Raw genomic sequence first — 26,590 nt, 5'->3', positions numbered from 1 at the left:
ATGATCATTGATTTTTAACAGCTTGAAAGTGATTTATCTGACCACAGCAGAAGTAGCAAATACACAAGAATGAGCAGTCATTCTAGATTTTGTGCATACCAGTGACTATTGATTCTGAACTAAAGATCTGCTGTAATGGCTTGAGAGTCAGATGGACTTGGAAATCAAACCCTTAAAATAATTTGTCATACCAGTGGTTTCAACTATTTATTGTATGTGCTGCATTCCCCATTAGTAAGGAAACAGTAAGTGTAGATTAGCTCTATTTATATTCTGTTATTACCATTCTTCAGACCTTTTGATTACAATAATGCCCAAGTGGCGTACTTAAACACAAGACTGTGTACCCATTTATTGTCACTGAAGATGACTGCATGGGCTGGCACAATGGGGATCAAAGTGTTGTTCCAGTTTAAACATGAACGAACATTTAGGGTTTCCTCCATGCAGTATCTGATTCCTTTGTGCTGGAGAAGCACAAGTATTGTTTCCTGACAACCACTGGCAGAATGCAGAATGTAGGAAGAAGACCTTTGCCTTACTCCAGCACCTATTGCTCCTGGAGTCCAGTAGGATGGAAAGTATGCATTTCTTGTTGCTTTATTTTTTTCACTATGACAGCTTCACAAGAAGTCCCTGCAGGCTACAACTAGTGCCTGGGGAAAAATAACTATTAAGCATCAAAAGGTTTTGTAACCTTCAATTAGTTTGAAGTTATGTCTCCTGGAAGACCAAAAACTAGTACATTAATCTTCCTAAGAGGAATTTGAAATGCAAGATGCATTATATTCTACAACATACTTGAAACACAGTCCAACTCGTCATAGGCAACTTTTTGCATATCTGTTACTTATACCAACTACACATTGAATGATGCAGCCGGCCATGGGGATGTTAGGTATACTGTATATAGAAGGATGCTGGTAATATTACATTGTCAGTAAAATACTTTTATATCCTAGCCACAAAATGCCAGTCTGGTTGGATATTGCATAGTCGCTTTGGTGTTTCTCAGTAGCTGGTATAAAACCTGAGCCACAAACCAGAGCTCAAAGCACACAAACCACACTTGTGCTTGTGGGCAGGTGGTTTTAGCAGTCAAAACAAGTACCTTGAATAATGTCTCAAAGGGTATAGAAATGTAATGCAGATCCTGGAAAAGTGGTGTAGTTACTGTGGTAGCGAGCACCAATTACGTGAGCAAGTTTGCACCAAGCACAATTTTTGATAGCCCCTGTGCAGAGTGTGTGCATAGTGGTGAAGCTTTAAAAAAAAAGGCCCAAATGCTAGTTGCTACATTCAAATCTGAAAGAATGGTACAACTTGCTCAGTATTTACCTTACATGAAATTTTTTTTTTTTTTTGTGAGCAGCTTCTTCAGCAAAACTACATCAATTTCATGTCCAAAAGGATGAGGAATAGACAAAAACCACTGTTGTCCCCTGTAAGCCTTTCATACTGTGTTGAACTGGAAAACCTATGTCTATTAAGAAGTTCAAATGAAATGTTATATCCATTTGTCTTTTTCCAGGCTATTCTTAAATAAAATGTTCCATTACTATGTCAAAAACCTACATTTCTACATAACAAATCTATATGCTGCACATTGTATTAGCACACAAGGCAGGCTTTGAAGTTTGAAAGATGTGCAGCATGCATATACACCCCCTCCCCCAAACTCATGGATACAGGTGTACCAGGCTTTTGTGCTGGCACAGTATGTCTTGCTGGGATCCCATGTTCTATGGACATGCTTTGTTCTGGCACTATAGAGTCTTGACAGCAGCTAGTAGAGGTATGAAGCACTGCCACGTGATATAGAAATACTTCATGATGTGCTCTATGTTATGGAAACTCAGTTTAGAAACTATTTCCAATACAGGTGGAGCCTATTTATCCGTGTTAGTTCTGTGACTTGGCGCAATTAACAAAAAACACGTTGTGCTAAATTCCATAGAGTTACGCAAACACACTGCAGCTTGACACTTCTGAATGGAAGGAAACTAAGGCAGCTGTTAGCAATCCCCTCCCCTCCGTACTCAGCCCTCCCCATTGCCAGCTGTTCCGCTTCTTTCAGTTTGGTTGCTGATCTTTTAAGAGTCCAGCCCTATGTGTTCCTATTCAGAAGTAAGCCCCATTGTAGTCAATGGGGCTTATTCCCAGGAAAGTGTGGAGAGGATTGTAGGCTATATCTCATGCTTTGCTTGGTGGGAAGGCTTGCTTGTGTCAGTGATAGCCTGCACCATGGGGGCAGGGTTGCTTGTGTTGGTGATTGCCTGCACCATCTCAATGGAGGGAGAATTTGGCAAACACTCCCTGGGTTTTTTTAAAGCAATCCCCTCTGTTGCTACCACACTTGCCCCTGTGTGAGTGAGTGAGAGAGCGCCCCACCTTGCTGCGTGTGTTCCGCCTAGAAATTTTTGCCCCCCCCTCCCCTCTTCAGCCTCTTTGCTGGCTCAGGGGCTCCAGGAATGTTACTTTTCCTTTGCAAGGGGAACCTCTTCCAGGGCTATTTCCCTGCCTAGGTGAGGAAGAACCTTTTTGTAGTGTTTTGGGCTGCCTGCAAATGTATCGAGATGACAGTGCAGGGCAAAGGAGGCAAAGGTGTGTGTGACTTTCAGTGCCCCCACCCGATTTGCATTGAGACAAATCTATGGATAAATAGGCTGCACCTGTATGTGTGGCACCTACAACCGTGGCTTGCAGAAGAACCTGGTACCTTTTTAAAATTGTCACATCAGAGGCTTGTGGATTTGTGGCCTCAAATAAGAGGCTACCAACTTTATATAGCACTAGAAGTGTACATGTTGCTTTATATAGAGTAGGGCTCTCCAAACATTTTGGCCAGCGGGCCATAACAAATATCTGGCAAGGTGTCAAGGGGAAGGAGAAAAAATTTAAATATAAAATTTAAATAAATACATTAGAGATGGAACTTGGATTAACGAATAAATGAATGGGCTCAAATTTCCAAGATTTCTCCATGCACCACCACACACCACAGAAATAAAGCACACACTCAAATGGAGCCCCATTCTCCCATCTCCCAAGCAGCTTATTTAAATATACAGGTGTAAACACTTCAGAACCAACACATCACAGGAAATGCCTGGAGTGTGTTCTTGGGGGGGGGGGAGACCTCCCTGACCCTCAGAAAGCCTTCCAAGGTCTTCAGAGGGCACAAAAAGTTACTTCTTGTTTTTCTGGAAAACCAGGAAGTGATGTTTTTAGGCCCTTAGAACACCCTCTAGATGCAATGAGAGCACAGCTCCAGTTGCATTAAGAGACTCCCAGGGGACCAAAGGCTGGTTGTGGGCCACATCTGGCCCCCGGGCCAGGGTTGGAGACTCCCGATATAGAGTAAAAAGACACGTTTCTGCCGCAAGAAACTTAACCATCTGAAGATCAAAATAAAGAAAACAAAGGGAGGGAAAAGGGGATGGAGAAAGGGGTAAACAGAAGCATATAGATTGTTACACTTTATTTACTTGTACATATTTGTGTATAAATTCAGAAATTTTACCCTTAAAAATTTACCCTGAAAACCTTAGTCAACTTATCCATATGATCTCCCTGAAGGACATTCTAAGCCATTCATGGCTCAGAAGCAAATTTGGCCACGAGGGCTGAGCTGCAGCTGGGAGGGCCTGGCATGGCGCAAAGCCCAGTAGGGCACTACCCAACCAGTGCTGCTGCCGCCACTGTGGCCAGCTGCAGAGGCTTCTGGTAGCATTGGGTGCCAGGCAGGCCAGAAATGAATGCCTTCTGCCTCACTGCTTTGTTTTCTCAGTGCAGGGCAGGTACTGTACAGGGCCAAAGATTCAAACATGTATACATGCTTGTCTCTCCCATGCATGGTGAAATGGAACATCTCAAAAGAGATGGACCATTCCATCTCCCATTTGGGAGAAGTTTGGTTTCACCTATCAAGGGCCAAAATTATTTCAGCCCCTGACAATAACTGGGATTTTCCAAGGGCATTTATAATATGGGGCATTTAAAACAAAGTATTGCCAGATTAATTAGTATTAAGAAAACTCAATGGCACCTTTGCAATTCCCTGAAGCTTCCTGCACAGGGTTAAATCCTAAGGTGTCATTCCACATGTGAAAGGAAACTTTAGGATACAACAACCAGTTTACCATCATTTCAAATTTGTCACACTATAAAATACAGCACTACTGGTATGAATAGTGAAGAGGAACCTAATGTGCTAAATTACATTAATTTTGCATTCAGTACAGTTAACCACAAGTATATTCTCTTTTTAAAAATATGTGTGCTTACACTATAAATAAAATTTTGTTAGGATTCAGCTGTAAGCGTACTCTCACATGAGGACAAAAACTACCCGTGTTTATGTAAGTTAGAGTGATGGGCACAAGTCTGAGAAAAAGTAAGGAACCTGAGGACTTGGGGAAAAAAGCAAAGGAGTAGTTAAAAATACATCTATTTGAGAACTAGAGCATTTATTGTTTTGCAAATTACATTTAAACACAGAGTTATTTGCCTGTACACTGTACTCTTGCACATGATTCTTCCCCCATTACTTTTTTGCATTGCATAAATCTTATTGAAGGACACCAAGCACATTACTAAGTGTAGCTGAGTAACTGAGATGAAACAAAACTAATAAAGCCCACACAGACTTCTTAAAGTTATCTCTTGACATACTATCTATTCTAGAATAAAGAGTTCCCTTATGCCTCAAACTGCACTGCATTAACATACAGCCTGAACATGCTTGAATAGATTAGGTCTATTATGCAAATCAAATTTTTACTGATAAAACAATGTTCAACTTGATGTTCTTAAAACTAATCTTGAAATGCTCAATTGTAAAATCAAGTAATTTGATAAACGGGATGATTTTGACCTGTTCAGAAGTTCTGCCAGGATATTTGAGTGTTTTCAGTAATATTACATTTAACTTTTCGCATTCCCATGGGTTGCCACTGTCAATTCTTAGTCATGTTAACATTATTGGAAGGTACAAAAATAACCTGATAGAACTTGCTTCTGAGACTCTTCATGGATCTTTCAAGAAAACAATTTTTGTGCTAAAGAAATCTTAGACCAATCAAATCAGTGCATATCACCATTTTAAAAAATATCACAAATGCCCAAAGGGGACCTTTCTCCCTACTAATGTGCAGATATACAATTTATTTTTCAATTACATTTTTAAAACAGATTATCCTACATAATTTTCTAAAAATAAAAATAGAAAAGGTACCTTCAGAGCTCAGTATAATTAAAAATTTTCATACTATTATAAAATGGTTGACTAGGTTTAAAAGTTGCCTAATATAATTAATGAAGACATCTAACTATAAAAACCTTTTTAAAAATGATAAATAGGAAAAATATACAAGTGTTGCTCAATGAACCTCACTTAGTGTTGCACAATGAACCTTCACAAGTCAGGAAAACCTGACTTATTGTCCTCCTATCAATAGCTCAGTATATTCATGTCAGTAAGGTCACTAAGTCAAATTTAACAAATACACATTTTCATATGTGATCATTTTAGTTTTGGAATTTCTATTAATTTGTCCGTATGTTCACTTTTTTATATTGTTTTGTTTCACGCTGACTACAGAACATCACTTTCCCTTGAAAGATGTAGTTACAGTATTAAAAGCGATTTTAAAAGAGGGCTGTGTGTGCATATATACATTCCATTTACTGAATGATGAACTTGCAACAGATATTTTCACAGAAAAGAGATGTAAAGGTGCTTTAGGTGACTAAAAACTGGAAAGATATGTCTCATATTGCTGAAAAACAAGGATGTAAGCAACATCAGGATATTTTACACAACCTTTTTATTTGAATATTAGTGATTAGAAATAGACATTTTTGTTTTCAATTATTTCATATGAATTCAGACTTGTACGATTTGTTCCCAGGTCCCAGAATATGGATTCCAGTCTCTACGCTTAGACACACATTAGTCCAACTTATTCTGTGAAATAAAACTTGATCACCTGAAAAGCTGAACAGTAAGAGAGCAGGCATACAACACGATGTCCACAAAAACACACAGTACTGTCTCTTTAAAACTAGATCTACTGTTTTACTTCAAAGTGATAAATGAAGATGCATTCGTTTATATGCAATAGTACTTCCTTTAACAGTCACATAGCATAGAAAATGTTCAATAACTTAAATATCTTTTAAATAAGTGTGCCCCACACAAATGGTAACCAGCAGCTATCACTCCAAAGGCACCAGGCTAAACATCACTATCTAAACGCACTGGCATCACAGTGCAGCAAAGCACCAGTCTTTAACCCATTTCTACCCAGCCCACAAGTGTACACATTTGATCCCTGTTGCGTATATGCAACGTTGGGCAGAAAATGGCTTAACCCAGCACAGGAGTGTTCAAGTTCTGTCTTGAGATGCTGTCCAACGTCCTTCCAAGACACAGAACGTACTCTGGCCGTCTACATAGTGGTGCCAACACGCAGACCACTTTGGCAGATGAATACTTTGAAGCCATTCCTGCCCACCGTTGCATGTATGCAACAGGGACCAAACGTGTGGGTGACAAAGCCCAAATTCAACGGATTTTGGCAGTGTGTCCCTGATGAACAGAACATGCAGAGTCCACATCATACGTGCTTTCCACCTATTTCAGTGTCGGCAGGAGCAGCTGTTTGCTGAAAGGCAACTCAAGAGTCATCCAGGAGGTGCAGAAGGTCACGCAGGTCCACGTCTGGCTTCCAAGATGAAGCCGCGCCTGGGAGACCAGCAAAGGCACAGAAAAGGACCGCCTCGGTGGCCTGGGCGTCCCTGGGAAGACAAGGGGACCCCCGTCGCTCGAGGCTGTCCCGTCCGCAGCTGACGGCCACCAGCACTGGCAAGGCAGTAGCTTGCGCAGTTATCTCCACAGCGGGCAATGTCACGACCCGACCAACAGCACAAACTACTACCTCAGCCAGGGCCTGGTGCGCGGCCCATCCCGAGGCCCTCCGAGACACGAAGGGAACCCAGAGCCTGGCGGCTGTGCGGCTGCTTCCCTGGCGCCTTCGTCCGCAGCACCACCGGCCAGACTCCCGAGGAGACCCCGCCCAGGGCAGGCCCCTCCTCGAGCGCCGCCCTTTCCCTCGCCTGACCCGACGCGCGCGAGGAGGCTCGTCCAGGAGGAGCGCTGCAGGCCCCCGGCTGCGAGAGGCACCGGGCGCTGCGGCGTCAAGCGGCTCCGCGGAGGGAGGGGCGAGAAGCCACCGGCCGGCGCGGGGCGGAGGAGGACATCCAGGGCCACAGGCAGCCGGCAGCTCTCCTCGGCTGCTCCCGAACACCAGGCGAGCTTCCTGACTGGGCAGGCTCGGAGTCCGCAGGCACGGCACTGACAGAACCTCAGACCGTTACCTCCCCCACGGCCGTGGCCCTCCCCCACGTGACCGTTGCCTTCCCTCACGACCGTTACCCCTCCACCACGTGACCGTCGCCTCCTCAACCCCTCATGACCGTTACCCTCCCCGCCCCCCGTGCCCTGAGAGGGAGAAGAAAAGGCGGCAGGGCGCGTGAAGGGGGCGGGGCCAGCGGCCCGGCCACGCAGGGCGCCATTGCGTGAGCGCGCGCGCTGTGGCCGCGGGATGGCGCGTGTCTCACCACCCCCAGACGTGCCGGCTGGGGGAGAGGTCACGGGCACGCGCCGCGGTTTCTCAGTGTCTTCCCCCCCCCGGTACCGTGGAAGCTCCCGCCCTTCCCGAAGCTCCGCCGCTCCGTCCTCTCCCCAGGGAGTCTGAGCGACGCTCTTCCCGTCGCCGCGGCTCGCCCCTCCCGTTCCGCGCATGCGCTCGAGCGAACCATAGAGAGGGAGGGAAGGGCAGCCGTAGGGGAAGGGGCGGGGAGGCGGGCCAGAACGGCCGGCACCCTCTTGGGCGGGAAGAAAAGGCGCGCGAGGGGACGGGGCGGGGACGTGCCTGGGCCGCCCCTTTTGTTGTGTCCCGACGGCGACAGCAGCGTCAGGCCCGCATCAGTCCCGGCAGGAAGGCTCGCGGCGCATGCCGGGACAGGAGGAGGCGCCGCTGCCCACCCTCCCCTCACCGCAGAGGGGCTGAGCAGACACGCCCAGGATGGGGCTCTGAGGCTGCCTTTCCCCACACTTCCCTGGGAGCGAGCCCCACGAACTGCGACGCGGCTCTCGGCGTGTTGAGGAGGAGCAGCTGCCGAGCATGGGCTGCAGTGCTGCGCGTGTCTGCTCAGAAGCTCGCAGGAAAGTGGGTGGGACGGTGGTCCCGAGGTAGAGCACAGCAGCCCTGCGCAGGGCCACTCCGAAGTCAGTCCCGTTGTGTTCAGTGGGATTTACTCCCGGGAAAGTGTGCAGGGTCAGTGCCCGCCTCCCCTCGCATTGCACAGCAGCCGGCCGACCCAGGAGAAAGTAACCGTGCAGCCCTGTCTGCGCGCTCAGGCAGAAGTCTGTGTTCAGTGGGACTGGCTCTCGCATCAGCACGTGTGCCAAGCCTGCTTTCACGCTGCTTCTCATGCCACCCCTTCAAAGGAACTCAGTGCTGTGTCTGCTTTCAGCTCCCAGCTCTAGAGCTTCTTTATTTAAGCCAGCACCATAGGTACACATTCCTTTTTCTTCTTAAATTAGGCTGTAGTGCGCTGTCCACACTGGAGTTTTTCCTGGCAATCTCAGAGCTAGAAAAGATGGCCACCTGCGTCGAGCAGTGTTATCTTGTGGCTCTGCTCCAAAGAAACAACTGGCAGTAGCCATTTTGTAAGGCAAGCAGGACAGCCTGGAGGAGGAGGTTTCAAACTTGCACACAAGGAGCCATCCGTTCTGGAGGTTGTAAAAGGAGTCTACAGAGGTAAATAATGTTCAGGTACTTTTAGTGACTGGAGGCAGTAATTAACCGTTGGAAAACAAGCACTGTTTGACTTCTGTTTTTAAATAAATCGCACTGGGAGGAAACACAGCAGCAGCATGCTAGAAATCTCACTTCAGCCTTACCCTAACTAAAAGAAGAACACAGCCATAGGCTGCATTTGTTATTCAACTAGAAGCACTAGATAATTTTTTTTCTAGCACACTAAGGTCACCCTCTGGTGTAGAGGGTAGAGCCTCCGTTAGCCTGAAGATAACATCAGAAGGTCGCCAGTTTGAGGACGCAGGCAGCTCCTTGAATGGCTGAGAATGGCGAGACCTTGAAGTAGCTGACAAGCCAAGCTGAGTGATTCCACCTACTCTTGGTGTGAGCAAGAAGCGTCTTGGCTGCCTTCCATGTGAGAGATGGAGCTGCTTGTCAGCCAGCGTGGGAAAACTGGAGACCAGAAGTGAGATCAAACAAGGATGTTGGTTCTTGAAAGAGAGAACTATGATGGTAAAAATCCCTTGAATAAAGTCAGAGGAGTAATCCAATGACCAGAAAGGCAGTATATAAATACCTAGTTATGTGTGCTGCGTTTTTCAGCTTCCAGTGCTAGAAGCGCTAGAGAGCCTTCCCCCCCCCTCCTTGCTGCACACTAGGGTTTGTTTTTCACCTCCTAGCATGCTCACCATGTTAGCAATCTTTCCAGCAAGCAGGATGCTAGAAAACATCGTCACCTCCATATCGCTGCATTAGAAGTGCTAGAGGCTAAAAAATGAATGCAGCCATATGGAGGTGACAATGTTTTCTAGCATCTTGCTTGCTGGAAAGATTGCTAGCATGGTGAGCGTGCTAGGAGGTGAAAGGCACTAGAAGTGCTAGAGAGCTTTTTTATTTTTTTAAGGTTCCAGCACACTTAGGTCACATTCTTTTTTTTTAGGTTCTGGAATTTTTCCTAGTGAGCTCGGAGCAGGGAAAGTTGGCCGCCACTGTGCTTACATTACTTCCACCTATTTTCCTATTTAAAGAAAACATCTAAAAACATGGTGGCCTCCAGAATGTATGGAGTGTATGGAAACAACATGGCATACAATTTATTTCAATGAGGAGATGCCATTGTGTCATTTTTAAATTAACTGTGGTGGAAGCATGCTAGTAGCATGCTGGAAATGTCACTTCTGCCAATTATTTTGTCTAAAAAAAAGAATGTAACCCATGCTAGTGATCTTTCCAGTGGTGCTATAAAATATAGCTGCCTTCATATAATAATATCCTATTGCTTAGAAGAAACAACTGGGTGCAGCATCTTCTATGGCAAATAGGGGAGGTGGTGGAGGAGGGGCTTTTAAATTTGGATGAAAGCCATGCATTTTTTAGATTTTAAAAGCATTACACAGAACTGGGTAACTTTAATATGGCAATGATGGAATGTCACGAAAACACCTTGAAGTACCTTCAATACCATTTCCCATTATTTAATCCTGTTTCTACCATGCTAGAGGCACGCTAGCAACTTCACTTCTGGCTATTTTCTTGCCGAAAAACTATCACAGTCTCATTTTTCAAGTTCCAGCACACTCGCCATGCTGGCACTCTGCCCTTCAAGCTTGAGACTATAAAACATGGTGCCCTCCATGAATAATGTTATAATTTGCTCTGTTCTGAGGAAACAACTGAGTGCAGCCATCTTGTACAGCAAATAGAGGAGGTGGTGGTAGAGAGGTTTTTGAACTTAGACAAAAGGAGCCATTTGTTTTTGAGATTTTAAAAGAATTATGCAGAGCTTAGTTAATAATTATAAGGAAATGACTAAACATGGTGAAAACACCCTGAACTACGTTCCATGCCATTTTTGTTCCGTTTTTAAATGAATCGTGCTAGAAGCATGCTAGTAATGGCACTTATGGCTATTTTCTAGCTGAAAAACAAATGCAGGCATAGTTTTGTCCTCACAGCAACCATGTGAGGTAGGTGAGGATGATAGTGACTAGCCCAAGTTCACCCAGAAGCTTTATGAGTGGGGATTTGAACATGACCCTCCCAGGCATAACTCCTGAAGCACTACACCATCCTGCTCTTAATGAACATTCTGGTGAAGGTTTCCCCTTCGCTATGGTAGGTAGGCGCAAGACATCTATGTCCCATAATTATAGCAAAAGTAAATTAATTTTCTTATATTGAGAAAATTGGGAGCAGCGAACAAGCTTAATAGCAGTATCATAGTATGTATGTATCATAGCCTGTTATTTTTTGACAAAAATCTAGGATGCAAAGACCAGCGCCACTAGAAGTGCTCAAGGATGTGTATAACAGAATGCATACAAGGGGTAAATAAGCACATGAGTAGCGAATGTGGCCATTTGGCTCTTAACACACTCTAAAGCATTTGGCCTTTACCAAGTATAAGGGAGACAAGGATACAGGTGCAAAGGTTTATTTTAACAATTTATGTCACCCTTTCCCCTTCCATTAAGGCAGCCAACAGTGCAAAGTTAAAACCAACAATGAAATAACTGAGAATACAACCAAAACAAGAATAGATCATAATACCAAAAGCAGATATTTATTGTGGGGTTAAAAGTACAGTAAGAGGGAGGGGAAAGCTAGAGAAAAATGCAGAAGAATCACTTAGCTACTGGGTACACTAAATGAAAAAGCATATCTTCCTGAAAGGGGAGGGGATATATAAAATGAGAAGGGGAGAGGCAAAGGGGCACATGACATGGACAGAAGGATATTGGTATCTATAGAAATTATTCAGGGGAAGATGAGGAATGAAGAGGAAATAAAGGATTCTGAGTGCACAAAGTGGAAAATTAGTGAAAAGGAAATGGAAGACCAAGCACAAAGATAGTTGAGTTCTCTGTAATTCAGAGGCAGATCAAAAAGAGTAACATAAACCAATTAATCCCCCCCCCCCAAATAAAATCATCCACAGCAGGGAGTCCAAGAGGGGAGTTTAAAAAGAGAGAGTTTGGATGATAGACTCTAAACTCCTGCTCTTACAGGTGAAAAACAGAACTTAAAACAGACACAGAGGTGGCATCTAGGTTAGAGGTGGCGTCTAGGTTTAGAGAGGGTTAAGGGGGCAGGGGAGTTTAGATGAACAAAGGAGAAGAATACTAGATCACCTCACCAATGGTCTGTCATTGGTTAGGAAGGGAAGATAGCCTAGAAAGGACATTGTATACATCTGTATCTGCTGTGATGGTTTCTCTAAAATGTCAAGTGAGCTAGAAGCTGCAGGACTAGGTAGGTAAGATTCCACGTACTGGTGGAGGCTCAAGGGAATGAAAATGGAAAGTGAGGCAATGCAACCAAAGTACTTTCCAATGGGGGAGACGAGGGTTTTTTGCAAACATCAAATTGCAGCTTCTCTGGTTGTATGGAGGGACCTGGGGAAGGAAAAGATGAACAAGAGGCTGCCAGGAGTTGGCATGGAAATTCTTGGGTTGCTGAGGAGATAGAACCTATAATGCTGTCAATTGACCTGTAATGGGTCAATTTTCAGACATACCAAGGTTAGGTAGCAGGAGAATGCATGGTTTAGGGTTCTATTCCCAGACTTAAATTGTTTTTGGCTATAGCAGAATATTTTTGGGAATGAGCTCATGCTTTTGTGAGATACCACTTGATGGATTTCTCTTGCCTATCCCTGGTGGTGATGGTATTTCTTTGTGTGCCAAACCTTGGAAAAAGGTTGCTCATGACATCTATAACTTAATTAGCATAGGACCTTGAGTTGGCAAGGAGAAGCCAGGACCCAGAGCCATTAGTTACATTTAATGGTTGTGTTTGTCTTAATCACCCCAAGATGGGTTTCAGGATAATTTAAAGCACGGCTCTCCAAACCCCAGCTTAGGGTTTGGAAAAAGTCCTCCCTCCTGTGAGCGGAGCTTACTGTTCCACCATGGTGCTGCATTTGTTTCAAGCTGATCCTGGCACAGGTACTCTCTGGGCAGTCGCATCTGCCCAGACATTCTTTTGCACAGCCTTCTGGGATGCTGGGTAATAGATGCAACTGCTCAGACTGTTCCTGTGCCAGGATGAGCTTGAAACAAACGTGGCACCATGGCGGAACAGTAAGCTCAGAATAGGGAGGGCTTTTCTGATTTAAAGCAATGTGATTTAAAATTACCAACAGAAAAGACTAATTTTAATAACACCCTTAAAATCAGGTCTCCTAATATTGCAAATGTTTACTAAAACAGAAGTGCATCCATGTTGGTCGACAGAACTATTAAAACATCTCAATGTACTACTTAACCAAGTCCTTATTGCTAGACTGTAAGCTAATTCAAAACTTTTGTGCATGCAATATTTGCACTTTAGAATTCTATGGAGTAGGGAGAGCCTGAAATTTCTGTGGATTTGTTTGTAGAACTCAAACAGAACTAGATTTGTTAGTAATTTCCTATTCCTCCCTGAAAGGCACTTCGATTTCCCAAAAGCAAGAGCAGTTAGCTATTAGGCAGTTTATCTTGTTCCCATAACTAGAAAATAAATATCTAAGGGCCCAATCCTATCCAACTTTCCAGCACCGATGCAGCTGCAATGCAGCCCCTAGGTAAGGGAACAAATGTTCCCTTACCTTGAGGAACCCTCTGTGACTGCCTCCCTACCACAGGACACAGTGCAGGCCCCATTGACACAGCTGCACCGGCACTGGAAAATTGGATAGGATTGGGCCCTAAGTTGTTTGGTTGGTAAGTAGAGTCACAGATGGCCATAAATTCCAGAGCTTAGGTAGTTCAAAGGCCATGAAATAGCATGAGATCATCCAAATGGGCACAAGTATAACAGAATGAATCCCTGGCGACAAGGAGATACCTGATTGTCCAAGCTTTTCTCTTCTTCCCCTCGCCCCAGTATCAAGCTCTTTACTGATGGTTAGAATTAGCCTGGAAATGTTCGCTAGATGGTCACAAACTCAGTATAAAGGATTATAAACTTTAATATGTTTGTTTATACTACATTCAGATTTTACTTTGAACTGGATAGATATTTTCTTAAAGAAGTTTATCTAAAAAATAATAATTGAAGTAAAAAGTTTAATTTTTTAATGGATGGATGCATCTCCATACATCCTTGCTTCTTGGTAGCTTCAGGCAGGTTTATGCAGCACAATAAACTGTCACTGTCATGGATGCTTTTGGGAAAGGAGAACGCTCTGCCGCAAAGTGGCAGAATATGCAGTGTTTGCAACAATATTTATGGATCGCGTGTAACAACATGCCTGTAAGAATGGGCCATCTGCATAAGGTATTGTTATTGTGAGTCCTCTCTCACACCAGGAAGGCACAACAGAAGAAATCTTCAGCTGTCCAGCATGATGTCGAAGTGTTATCAGGATTGGGATCAAAATATATATTCATTAAAATTTAAGCAGCATGGCTATCTGTAAGAATCTTTCCAAGGAAAGCTCTTACAGAAAGTACGGACCCTTTGGCACTGCATAGTAAAGGGAAACAAACAATTTTACTTCATGACAGTTTACTGTATCTCTAAACTAGCTTCAAAAATACACTTCTTGGTTTGTATCACACACATTATACTCAAAGAGTAGAACAGTTATTCAGGTTGGAAAAAACATTACAAAACAAAGCACTTAAAATTATTGCAACAATGAACAAGAAATACAAGTAAAATATTGCTGATCTTTGAAATCTTGCTTTAGTCATAATTCAGCAATGGTGACCAATGTTGTTTAGGGTCAAAACAAAGAGTTACATAAGAATTTCAAGTAGAACTTGAAAAGAAAACGCAGAGCTACCTACAAAGATGGGCTGATAAAACCATTTAGTGAAACGAGGTATGATAGTGTTTTAGTGCTACAGAGCAGTGTTCTGCCTATGCAAATGCATTTATTTCAACATGGCAGCTCACAGATTGTTTGCCACTATTTTTATTATATCCTGCTAAAATTATTGTTCATTGGCCACAGATAACATACATTCAAATATGCCAAAAAGGAAAAAAAAATCATTGCATGATCAGATATGAATGAGTATATCTGCCAATGAAGAAGGCAAATATTCAGTACAAATGCAAGCATACAACTTAGTATCCATAATAAATACATTTTTAAGCTTTTAACATTATGTTTAAAAAGGATTTAAATAAATGCAACTTTTTTCCTTTTTTTTTTTTTTACAGAACTGTATGATTTATTATACACACAAATACATCTTCCCTTTGTTTACAAAGGCTGGTTACAGATAATGTGGAATGTTACAGTACCATCTTGCATAAAATTTTAGTACAGTTTTGTACTTGAAAAAACGGTGCAAAACACCCGCCTAATAAATCCAAATGAAGTGTTTTTTTTCTTAATTACATCATTAACACACACACACAACAAGCTGTACATAAGCCCACTTTTCAATCACCACTTCAAGATACTGTAGAGAGTACTGTATTTAATAAAATTGATTCTTCTCAAACAGTCAGAGGTTTGCACTGCTAGTCATCCTGAAACATTTCTGAAGCAAGCTTGAAGTGATACGAATCACCGAGTTCGTGTTAGTATAGTTTAAAAGGTGGTCAACACTGCTTGCCAAGACATAAGAGATGTGTGTCCACAGAGGTGTTTCAGTTCAGAATAAACATTCTTTTGAGGGATGCATTTCTTCTTGAAAAAGTAAAAAAAAAAATTGTGTTTTGTCAAGACTCTCCATTCTGTATCTTGGATGCTGGTGGGTGCATGAAGTCCTTAAAGGGAACTAAAGCCTCTTTGAGAGCAGAACAGACTTCTGAAGATGAGCATGTGATACATTCTACTAAAGTTGGGTACAAAGCAATAACCTGTGCCCACGTGTTAGCATCAACTGCAACAAAAAGGTTAAAAAAAGTGATTTTTTTTTTTCTAATGCTCCAGTTGTTATTTTTACACAGAAAAAATACAGTCAGACCCTGGTATCTGTGGTAGTTCCATTCCAGAACCCCTGCAGATACGGAATCCATGAATATCGGAGGTCTGAATTTAAATGCCTTTGAAAACAGAAAAGCCCTATTTTGGCACACTGTTTTGTTTTTAAAGGTATTTAAATTCAGACCCTGCTGTCCATTGGCATCCAAGGTGAGTCTCTTTGCTTATCCGTGAGGGGGTCCTATGGGCCTCAGATGCAGCCGAGGGAGGGGTTACCACAACTATTTCCTCCTCCTGAGCCCTGGCTCCTTCCTAAGGGTCACGCCTGAATGGCATTAATCAGCACCTACCCTTGCAGCCAGCCTCCTCACTGGCCATCAATCAAAATTTAATATAAGCAGTCTCTTCCTGGTCCTCTGGTTGGCCTGCCTCTTCACCATCTTCAGTTGTCCCTTGCCCCTGCCCCTGAAAGAGGGTTTCCACACCCACAGATCACTCTCCTTACGCTGGGGGGAGGTCCTCCATGCTCTGCTGCCAGTGGTGATACAGATGGTCAATTTGACCCAGGCTGCGCTGACAAACAGCCATCGTTGATGGCATTGCAGTTGGTGGTCCAGGAAGTCTGCCCCAGCAACCCTGCTGCAGCTGTACTGGGTCAGCTCAGTCCATCACAGAAGCGAGCCTCTTTCACACAGGCAAGCAGCACAACCTTGGCAGGGAGTTCCAGGACTGTCGGCAATGGCATAGGACCCCTTGGAGTGGGTGGCAGGGCTGAAGGTATGGGTGGCCCTGGGCACCTGCCTTATCTCCAAATATTACAAACCCTTTACAATATCAGCTCTAAGTTTTAAAGTCAAATTTGAAGAACATTTTATCTTGACATTTGTATTATGAAATAGTATAGGGGTTCCCTAACTTCACAGCACCATGACCCACCTTGTCCTCTGCAGTGGGTCACAACACTCCTGGTGGTGGTAGAGGCCTCTCCTGACCCAGTAACCTCCTCTATAGCCTTCTGCAGGCCTCAGAATGGCCCTCATAAACTTCAGTAATCCACTTCCGGTTTCCAGAAGCAAACCAGAAGAAGCTATAAAAAACCAGAAGTGGCTTATAGAAGCTTCTGAGGGCCATTCTGAGGCCCTGCAAATGCAAGGGTGGACGGGTGGGTCCAGATAGTGCCTGATATCCACGCTATGCTTGGGCTAATGACCCTCCAGTGGGTTGCGGCCCAAACTTTGGGAAGTGCTGAAGTAATACACAGACATGCCCCAGACGCAGGATAGGTTCCTGACTCCCTGCACAGATCCCAGAAGCCATGGATACAGGGAATGCCTGTCTCTGCCCTCTCCTCCATGCCCATTAGCTTGTTTGAGAAACCTACTCAGCAAAAAAGTCTTCCTTAAACCAGGTTGCTATAAGCTTACAAACTCATAACGACCTTGAGGCTGCCTCCCAGCAGTTTGGATATTTAAAAAAACTTGACTGAGGTTAACAGGAAGTGGTTAGGTTCCGCTTCCTGCTAACCTTGCTATAGCCTTTCCCCCACTGCGATAAGTCTTTAAACAAGCTAATAAGTGAAAATGGAGACATGGGATCCACGGATACACCCTGCCCCATATTTAGGATTATTTAATGATAAGCATGAAAAATGTATGCACAATAAAATAATTACAAATTATATACAATAGATCTACTTACCATTTTCAGGCTGAGTTTTTTTAAGAGAATCTATGAGAGTACTGACAGCTTTTAAAACAAAGATTATTTCTGTGACTTGCTGCCTATAAAAAGAACAAAATAAGCGGTAAATGTAAGTTTTCAGAAAGTGTTGATCAAAACTCTATTACTTTGGTTTTTTATACAAAACAGTTGTAATGGTTAACAAAATAGTGGTTTAACAAAATCTAATAGTATATTTTAAAAAAATCATACCTTTGCCCCACAATACCACGTTATTTATATCTAATTTTCTAAAACACTGGTCAACAACACAATGAACAATTACAGCATTTTCAAGTAAGCACTGAAGTGCAAGGTTGGAAATGTATTTTTGCTTGTGTTTCCAGTATTGCAAATACTTCTAAGAATGAATAAACAGTATGGCTATGATCCAAAGATTTGTGCAACTTGTTTTTTGTGTTTCAAAGGAGTTCTTGGGCTTCTGTTCCTCAAGTAGAAATTCTCATGCCAAATGAATTTTTGAAACTGACCTTCATTTCAAAAGCAGCTTGATAGGACATCACTGCAGCCTACCATTCATAGTCATTCATGCAAGCAAGTGCTTGGTGTTCATAAATGTTAGCTGGATCCAGGTTAAATGTCAAAGTTTAATAATTCTCAAAGAAACTATTTTGAACATCTTTCCAAAAAATTCCCACAGGTGACCTTAGTGCCCATTTTCTCAATCTTTAAAAACAGTTTAAGAAGATAAAAATCTGACTAGGATGACCTAAGGTTGTGATTTTTCATAAAATTACAACTGTAGGTCAGTTCTATTTTTCATAATCAATTTTTACTATTCACTAACCAGGTAATAAAAAACAGTTCAGATCAAGTAACAAACAGACTTTATTAAAACCGATTACCGTTTGTAACGATAACATCTTGACTGCAGAATAAGAAAGCATTAAAGGTTGTTACAATTATCGACTGAGAGTCCAATCCAATGGGCCTTAACCATTGGTGCTGAACTCCAGCGCTAGCCTGGGGGTCATAAAAGTGCTGTAAAGCACATTTATGGCACCCTGTGAGGAGGGAGTGCCGGTGCTGGCCCAACACCAGTGGCACTGGGCCCAGTGGCAGATGGATGCAATCTGGAGCAAGGTAAGAGCTCTGGGCGGTGGTAAGGGCTTTCGGGATGGGGGGGAGGCATTCCAGTGTGGGGGAGGAACTGGAGCTGGTGGGGGTGAGACTGGCTAAAAAGCCCAACACAGGGGTTCTTTTGTCTGTGCCAGCAAAACAGCTTGCTCAGACTTGAGAAACCCCATTGTGAAGCCTGACCCCATTGTGAACTTTCGTCCCCTTCCCCTAAGGAGACTGGTGGCCGCTGCAACCAGTGGCCTCGCCAAAGATTGGATTGTGCTGTTAGTTGCTACAAAATGCACTCCCAGTTCCCAAGCTGTCAGCAAATTTTGGAACTTTGTTAAATAAAAACAACTTACAGCACAATCCTAATGAGATCAGTGGTGTATTTCCAAGTGTGTACAGGACTGCAGCCTAAGATTATTTGTGGACCAACTAAAATAACTTCTAAAGATCCTCAGTATAATTCAGTTAACATTTTTCCAATGCATCTTTTTACTTAGGAACATTATATATGGTACAGTAGAAGAAATGACAAATATTTTTAGGTGGTTGAGGCCTACAATTACACAAGTTTTGTTCAAATGAGTCTTTTATAACATCCTTTCAGATATTGGAACGGCATAGTTTGGAGCCTTAACATTAAAAAAACCTTAAATCATAACAAGGTACACAGACATCTAGAAACCCATTGTACCTACCGGGGCAGAGGACACTTGCCACTTAGTCTTTCATCTTCTATGTAGCGATACAGCACGTCTTGTGAACGTTTTAAGAGAACAGAGAGTGCCATGCGAGAAATGTAGCCTTCCTGAGGAGTTGTTACTTTGTTACTGAATGAGAACTGAAGCAAAGTTTCAAAGCACATCTTGGAAAATTCCTCTCTCATACGAATATCTATTTCTGCTTCTGTCAAAACAAAAAATTCTTATCTATTTTATTTTTTAAAAAATTATTGGAAACAGAGCATTTAGAAAGTACAGAGATTATAAAGCCAAGCACACTGCAGATAATTATATGGAAATAGATACATTGCTTAATGGAACTAAAATCTGACAACCTGGATCAAAGCATTTCATCTTTTAACCATAATCCACAATCCAGTTATGGTGTAAGACTGATCTGCTCACCCAAAGAAAATTATCAGTGGTGGACAGCCCAATCCTGAACTGCCTGGTGCTTAGGTCTGCAGTGGCGCCGAAAATGGATGCCGCTGTATCCTTAGTGCAACCAGGGTAGCGCCAGTGGCTCATCGTGAGTAGGGGACTTTTGTCCTCTTTCCCCTGGTAAGGCACGTAGCACTGCAACGGGGCTACTCGATTCTACGACGACCTAAAGGTTGGCGTAGAAGTAAGAGCCTCCATGTTGGGCAGGTGGCCTGACACGGAGACTCAGGATCTGGTGGAGCTTTACCTCCTTGCCCTGTTCATCTCCCACCAGCACGCCTCCTCCCCACGCTGTGCCTGCCTCCCCCTACCCTGGAATACCTGCCTCCCCCCATGCCCCCACCTACTTCTCCACTGCCCAGTGGTCTGCACAACCGCCATGTGGTGGAGCTCCGGTGCTCCACCAGAGCTAGCCCAACACCAGACAGTGCTGAGCTAGCACTGGTGCTAGGGCCTGCAAACATGCCTTATGGCACATTTATGACAGTGTATGCTGGCAGTAAGCTGGCGTGCACTCTTTAGGCTTTTGATCTTAGTCCTTGGAAATCATTGGGATGTATTGCAATCAAACTCCAATACTATTACTTCTTATAAACTCCAATACTATTTATTTCTTTTTGCATGACTTTTGCATGACTTTATTTTTTTTTTTTCACCAGGATCACTGAGTTCTACTGACTTTGGCAAAGAAAGAATTGTGATACAGAAAGATAAATCAGTTTGACTTCCGGATTGACTGTGCCTTAGGGGATAACCTTCACTGGGAGATAGGTAGTCGGAGTGCAGTCTTGTTCCCTTCCCCTAGACCTCTCAGAGTCTTTTGATACCATCAACCATAGTCTCTTTCTGACTAGGCTACCATGGGGGAGAGGAGGGAATTCAAGGGTATTGTGTTAAGGTGATTCTAATCCTTCCTGATGGGCCATACCAAGAGTATGACACTGGAGGATTACAGCTCACCCGCCCCCTCGCTTTTGACTATGAGATACCACAGGGCTCCATTTTATTCTTTTATCTACATGAACCACTGGGAGGGGTCATTCACAAGTTTGGTCTGTGGTGTCCTCAGTATGTTGATGACCCCCAGCTCCCCCTCTCATCTAAATTCTGGGGAATTGGAGAAAATCCTGAACTGGTGCTTCAGGGCACTTGAATGAGGACTAAAACTGCAACTTCAGTTCAGATGAAAATTTACAGCCTTTCTGCTTGATTGGGCTGCTCTCTCCCTGAAGTTGCAGATATGCAGTATGGGATATCCTGAATCTGGCATTCACCCTGGATTACCAGATGTTGACCATTTGTAAGGCTTGGGGTGATTCGTCAGCCTCCTAGAAAAATCAGATCTAGCCTCAATTATCCATACATAATGCACTCTAATTGGGGAAGCCCTAGAAGATGGTCCAAAAACTTCAACTTGTGCAAAAAGACAACTATTACTTTGCTCTCTGGTGCGAGTTTCTATGAGCACAGTATGACAGTACTGCATCAGCTATAAAAGTTACAAGTTTGTTTCTGGACAAATTTAAGGTGCTGATTCTACCTTTAAAGTCACTATATGAAATGGGGTCAGGTTATCTGAAGGACTGCTTGGATACCATGTTAGTTTTTGGGCTCTAAGATCATTATCTCTGGCCGACAACTAATTGAGGGTTCAATCCTATCTAACTTTCCAGCACTGATGCAGCCCCAAGGAATGGGAACAAATATTTCCCTTACTTTAAGGAGGTCTCCATGCCTCCCCCCCCCCCACACTGCAGAATGCAGTGCACACCCCATTAGCATGGCTGCATCAGCACTGGACAATTGGATAGGAATGGGTCCTAAGTGCAGTTGATGGGGTCCAAGGATAGAGCCTTTTCTGCACTGGTGCTGTGACTGCAGAATGCACTTCTGAAAAAGGTTGGCAAACCTCAAGCTGGCTGCCTTAAGGTGCACCCTGAAAACTTTTCTCCTCCACTCTGCTTTAACAGAATGGCTTCAGGTTTTACTACAGTTGTTTTATGGGTGGATGTTGGAATGTGTTAAGTTTGTTTAGCTTTTTTATTTCTTGTTTGATGCTTTTTATTATGTTCACAGTTTTGTAAAATACTTTAAAAGTAGTTTATAACAAATAGTTTACAAATCTATTACACAATTTCTTATATAGTATGTTAAATCAAAATATACAGCAACACGTTTACTGATTAAAAACCATCACAGTATTTACTGTATGATATAATCGTATTCAAGATACTGGTGACATGCGTGTCAGGCTTGTAAATTTGGGAAGAGGAGCCATAGGATTTTCCCATTCCCACCCCTGATTCTTTCTTAGATAAATGGAAATCTGAACATTTCTGATGCTTAATTTTTCAGAAAGCATTTATTATATTAAACAAACCATTTGTCAAGTTTGGAACTACAAATATGGCTTTTGATTTATGGTTTTGTGCAAATGTCCTGCTGGTCATACACTATACACCTCCACGTGTCAATGCTCTAGCTATGCACCTGCTACACATGACATACAACATTGCCATTCCAATGTTTACTACAACAGGAATACTTCCATGTGACTTTTCATGCTGCTTTATTGTTCAGATTTACATACCTGTAAATGAAGAGGACTGTGAATGTATTGAGCCCCTATTAAGCATAGTCATAATCTGACCAACAAATTCCTTAGGAATAAAATTAGCATATGGCAGTATCTCTGTGCTAATGAGCTGCACCACCTATAACAGATGAAGTACATACAAATGTTTTACAGAAAAATCATTAAGCAAAAGTTCAGTAATGCAAAATACAGCTGCAAAATTATATGGTATTACAGAATCATCCAGGTTCACTGGGTTCAAGGTTTATGGTTCACTGGGATGTGTGTGGAGGGTGGGGCATAGGAGCAAGTTTTGCCTTGTAATCCCTCCCCAGCATTCTATAGAATCTTGAATTTGAACAGGCACACACGTGTGTAAATGTCCATTCAAGTGGGAACAACCATTTTTGCTTCATATAGAATGCGCCAGTGGAGACCACTGCTTAACCCCAGTTCATGTTCTCTGAGTGGGATATGCATGTCTGAACCAAAGGTTCTGCCATGTGCATAAGCTAAATGCCACAACCAGGTGTTAGAAAGCAGTTGAAGACTAAAATGTTCCAAAATAATAATATTTAGGCCATAAGAGATTCTACTCTTTTCAGATACTGATAAGTATATGCAAAACAGATCTTCTGCAAATACATTGGTCAATGGTACGTGTGCAATGAAACCTGCACTGTTTCACACAGTGGTCAAAATGGTAACTTATGCTGTGAGCTAATAAAAGTTGAATTTGTTAAGTATACATTAAAGTAATTTAATCTTTCTTAAAAAAATTGGTATGATGCAGAATTTTATTAGAATGCTTTTTTCGATTGCACATGGATATATTCTCACCTCAACATCAATGCTTTCATTCCTCTGAAATTCTTGAATAGAAAGATTATCTGGAGGTGAACTGAAACAGAATTAAACACAGAAATGTTTTTGAAGTACATAGTCTAATGTGAAAAGTTCAAGATATGAAAGTTATGTAAATAACAGATAAATAGAAAATGTAAGTATAGAAAAATTAAGTATACATATATAGCAATTTGTATTTTTGGAGAAAAGCCTTAAAGCAGGTGTCTCTAAACCTTGTGAAGCCTTTCGGGGGGGGGGGTTTACCTCAGGAATTCTCAGAAGGGGTGGCAGGCATATTGCAAAATGCATGTTGAAGCACATGCAACCAAGAACAAAATAAGTTTCCATCCTGCCATGCATATGTTTGCATGCCTCTTCCATCTCACCCACAGAGACCAAACTTCCACCCATTCATCAATCCCATACATATGCACTTTGAGCAAAGGCTAGGCAGACACCCTGTTAGTGACCTCTGCTTTATGTGAGTGATTAAATCAAATTCATCAAGTGGCAGTTCATTGAGGTTGCATCCCATGGCGTAGAAATATCGGTTCAAAGAATCACAGGAGGAAGTAGTCTTCAGTCACTTTAACATACGGAATATTTCAGTGTTAATATGCTTTCTGGATACACCATCACTTCATTAGCACCTATAATACCCCAAATAGTTTAAAAAACCTTATCTACCAGTAATTCATCTTGAGAATGAAGTTTTTCATTCTTTACAAATGGATGAGGCTAACAACCAGTAGTGAAATTAATATTTGAATAATTTGACACACTGGACAACACACTCAAAGGAGAGATCAGAATGAGCCATGATAAACCTCTCTCATTTCCAAGGGACATATTCTTTTCATACATAAACAATTTGCATATGTTAAGCTATTTCTGCCCAACATTGCATATACGCCACGGGGACTAAATGTGTACACCTGTGGGCTGGGCAAAAATTGGTTAAATTAGGTATTTTCAGATTATTTTTGCACCAATTATATATGTCGTAACCTAACTTTCTAACTCTCAGATGAGACTCCACACAACACCCAAACATCAAATGAGTTCTGTTATGGTTCTTACCTCTTGAAACAAGAACAGCTTTTCTAGTTTTCAGACAGCCTGTTTTCTACTATTTTTTTCCATTTATCAAGTATAGAATTAAACACAAACATATTTCCTATATCAAGTAAATTCACAATTTAGATATTGAGAATCATTTCACAATGTATTATATTGTAATGCACTATTGAGCATCCATAAATGTACATATGTGCACAGTGGAATATTTAGTATGGTCAGAAGATCCACGCCTCCATCAAAAAACAATTTCACGTTGAAGTTTGTGACACAAACACTGTGCTGCGTGATGTATGGGAGTGCCCACTCTGTAGGCAGTCCTGTCTACATGAGGTAATTGGTATAGTCCTTCCCTCCTCACTATCTGTATTTCGACAGAGGATGCAGAACTCATTTCAGCAAGTGTGCTTCCTAACTTGTAATGACTGCTGGACTTTGGACCTGAGTGTGCATGAACATTTTAAACAAATTATAGTTCTGCTTTTATTGATGATTATTCTTTTACTTGTTTGTTGTAAACTGCTCTGAGTCCTCTCAGTGAAGCAGGTTAAATTTCTGATAAATATATGTGTAACCTGTATGTTGTGAATAGTGCTGATAAAAGATAGTGAATACAGTTTTTGCAAACACTAACTCTGGTAACTTCAAGCTTTCTTCCTATGCTGTTACTCCATTTGAAATGTTAATCCTTAACATTTAAGAGTGCAGAAAATACTTCTAATGGATAGACTGCACATGTTTTCATTTCAGCTTGCTGCACACATTATACATACAATGCCCAATAACTAGATAACAATATCTAATGCTTGGCAAACTTAATCTGAGAGAGAGAACAAGAACTTTTATGCAAGACTTCTGAAACTCCATGCTCTACTTCTCTACAATGAGGTTTTAATACCATATGATATTTCAGAACCACCCTTTCTAAGTCTAGTAAAAAGAAAAGAAGTATAGCTACTTGTAAATTGTACAGCTAGTTGTACAATTGTACAAATAATAAAAGTTAGATGTAGTCAAGTTACTTGAACCTCATTATTCTGCTCCCGCCACCTAAAAAAACCACATGAAGATGCCCTTTACCTTTTTGTGAATAAGAAGTTTTCAAAGGTGTTGGCTAACTCTGGCCACATGCTGTCAAATTTCCCAGAGGATGCATGCTGTCTTGCAACTGGTAGCCCAATGGAGAGAACTTTAAGGAGAGAAGAAACTGCCAATTTCCATGTGCTTTCTGAAGGACAAGCGTACTTCAAACTAAGTGGCATCCTCAACGTCTGCAAAAATAATTGATTATGTTGACGTAATTTGAAGAGTAAGACAAATGTACCATGAATAAAAATGTGTAGAGTACCAATTCTTGCATGTCTCATGGGCAGGATCCAGACCTTTTGTACAGCTGTACACTGTCAGTGGAAGCTCCTTCTGTGAATGGAAAAAGAATTTCACTCACACACAACATCTCTGTGTGAACAGAAGGGGCTTCTGACAATGCATGTCACTGTACCAAAGGTCTGGATGCTGCCCAGTAACACCTCCTAACAAAGTAAAGGAAAACACAAGAAAACCTGTGAAGCCTGCTATATATATTGGCAACCTTCAGTCTCGAAAGACTATGGTATCGCGCTCTGAAAGGTGGTTCTGGCACAGCGTCTAGTGTGGCTGAAAAGGCCAATCCGGGAGTGACAAATGGAAAATGAGTGTAACTACAAGAAGAAACTGAGAAACAAGAAGCAAAGTAGACCAAGGATGCAAAAGTCACCACAAAAACATAGCTTTTGCTCTATTAAATCCAAACAGGGTGGGCAGAGGTGAGAAAATCATAACAGAAGACAATGACTGTAGAAATAGGGAGATTTGTATTTACTGTGAATCCCCCTTCTCAGTGGTCTCCATGTCCGGATTAGTCCTTACAAGTGGGTAGCTCCTCCCTCTCAGGTAGGCAGGCCAGAGTCTTTTGGTCATCCTGAGGGGAGGGGCTGCCTAAACTCCCCAGACTGTCCAAGCTTGAAGAGCCAGGCCCCTGATGCCAGATGTCTTGTGACCATCCAGATGCACTGTAGTGGCGGTCGTCTGGTGTCACGTGTTGTGTTGCGTGTTGGCTCGGGGGATGATTGCAGAATGGGCCAAGGTGGCCCGGGGCCCTATCCCAGGTCTATTGCTACTCTGCGCTGTACTGTGTCCCCGACTTTACCATTCTGGTGTTCAGCATGTCTGTTTCTTCTCCTTTTTTTTTTTTAACGGCTGCGAGGGTAGGCGGACTAATTCGGACATGGAGACCAATGAGAAGGGGGATTCACGGTAAGTACAAATCTCCCCATTCTCCAGTGGGATCTCCATGTCTGTCTTAGCCCTTACAATTGGGATGTGCTCAAGCAGTGCTCCTCAAGGGTGGGAGCTGCCGTAAGCTTATAGAACCACGCTCTGGAGGACG

The 26,590-nt window shown here is 42.6% G+C and overlaps 1 protein-coding gene across 5 annotated transcripts in view; it reads right to left on the bottom strand.

Moving 5' to 3' along the window:
- Positions 1 to 12,920: 12,920 nt before the first annotated feature.
- The window catches only part of MON2 (MON2 homolog, regulator of endosome-to-Golgi trafficking), a 99,228-nt gene continuing 85,558 nt past the window's right edge, over positions 12,921 to 26,590 (bottom strand). For all 5 annotated transcript variants that reach the window (XM_066633170.1, XM_066633172.1, XM_066633171.1 and 2 more), the window contains 6 exons: positions 25,243 to 25,433; positions 23,080 to 23,140; positions 22,255 to 22,378; positions 19,200 to 19,407; positions 17,395 to 17,477; positions 12,921 to 15,655 (listed from right to left, as the gene is read on the bottom strand). In XM_066633170.1, coding sequence (XP_066489267.1) covers positions 15,492 to 15,655; positions 17,395 to 17,477; positions 19,200 to 19,407; positions 22,255 to 22,378; positions 23,080 to 23,140; positions 25,243 to 25,433 — 831 coding nt within the window. In that variant the 3' untranslated portion in view covers positions 12,921 to 15,491. The remainder of the gene's footprint in view (positions 15,656 to 17,394; positions 17,478 to 19,199; positions 19,408 to 22,254; positions 22,379 to 23,079; positions 23,141 to 25,242; positions 25,434 to 26,590) is intronic.

The sequence above is a fragment of the Tiliqua scincoides genome, chromosome 7, assembly GCF_035046505.1.
Source record: "Tiliqua scincoides isolate rTilSci1 chromosome 7, rTilSci1.hap2, whole genome shotgun sequence".
NCBI classification, from domain to species: domain Eukaryota; kingdom Metazoa; phylum Chordata; class Lepidosauria; order Squamata; family Scincidae; genus Tiliqua; species Tiliqua scincoides.
Note: the sequence above shows the minus strand (reverse complement) of the source record. Positions and strands in the feature narration are given on the sequence as shown.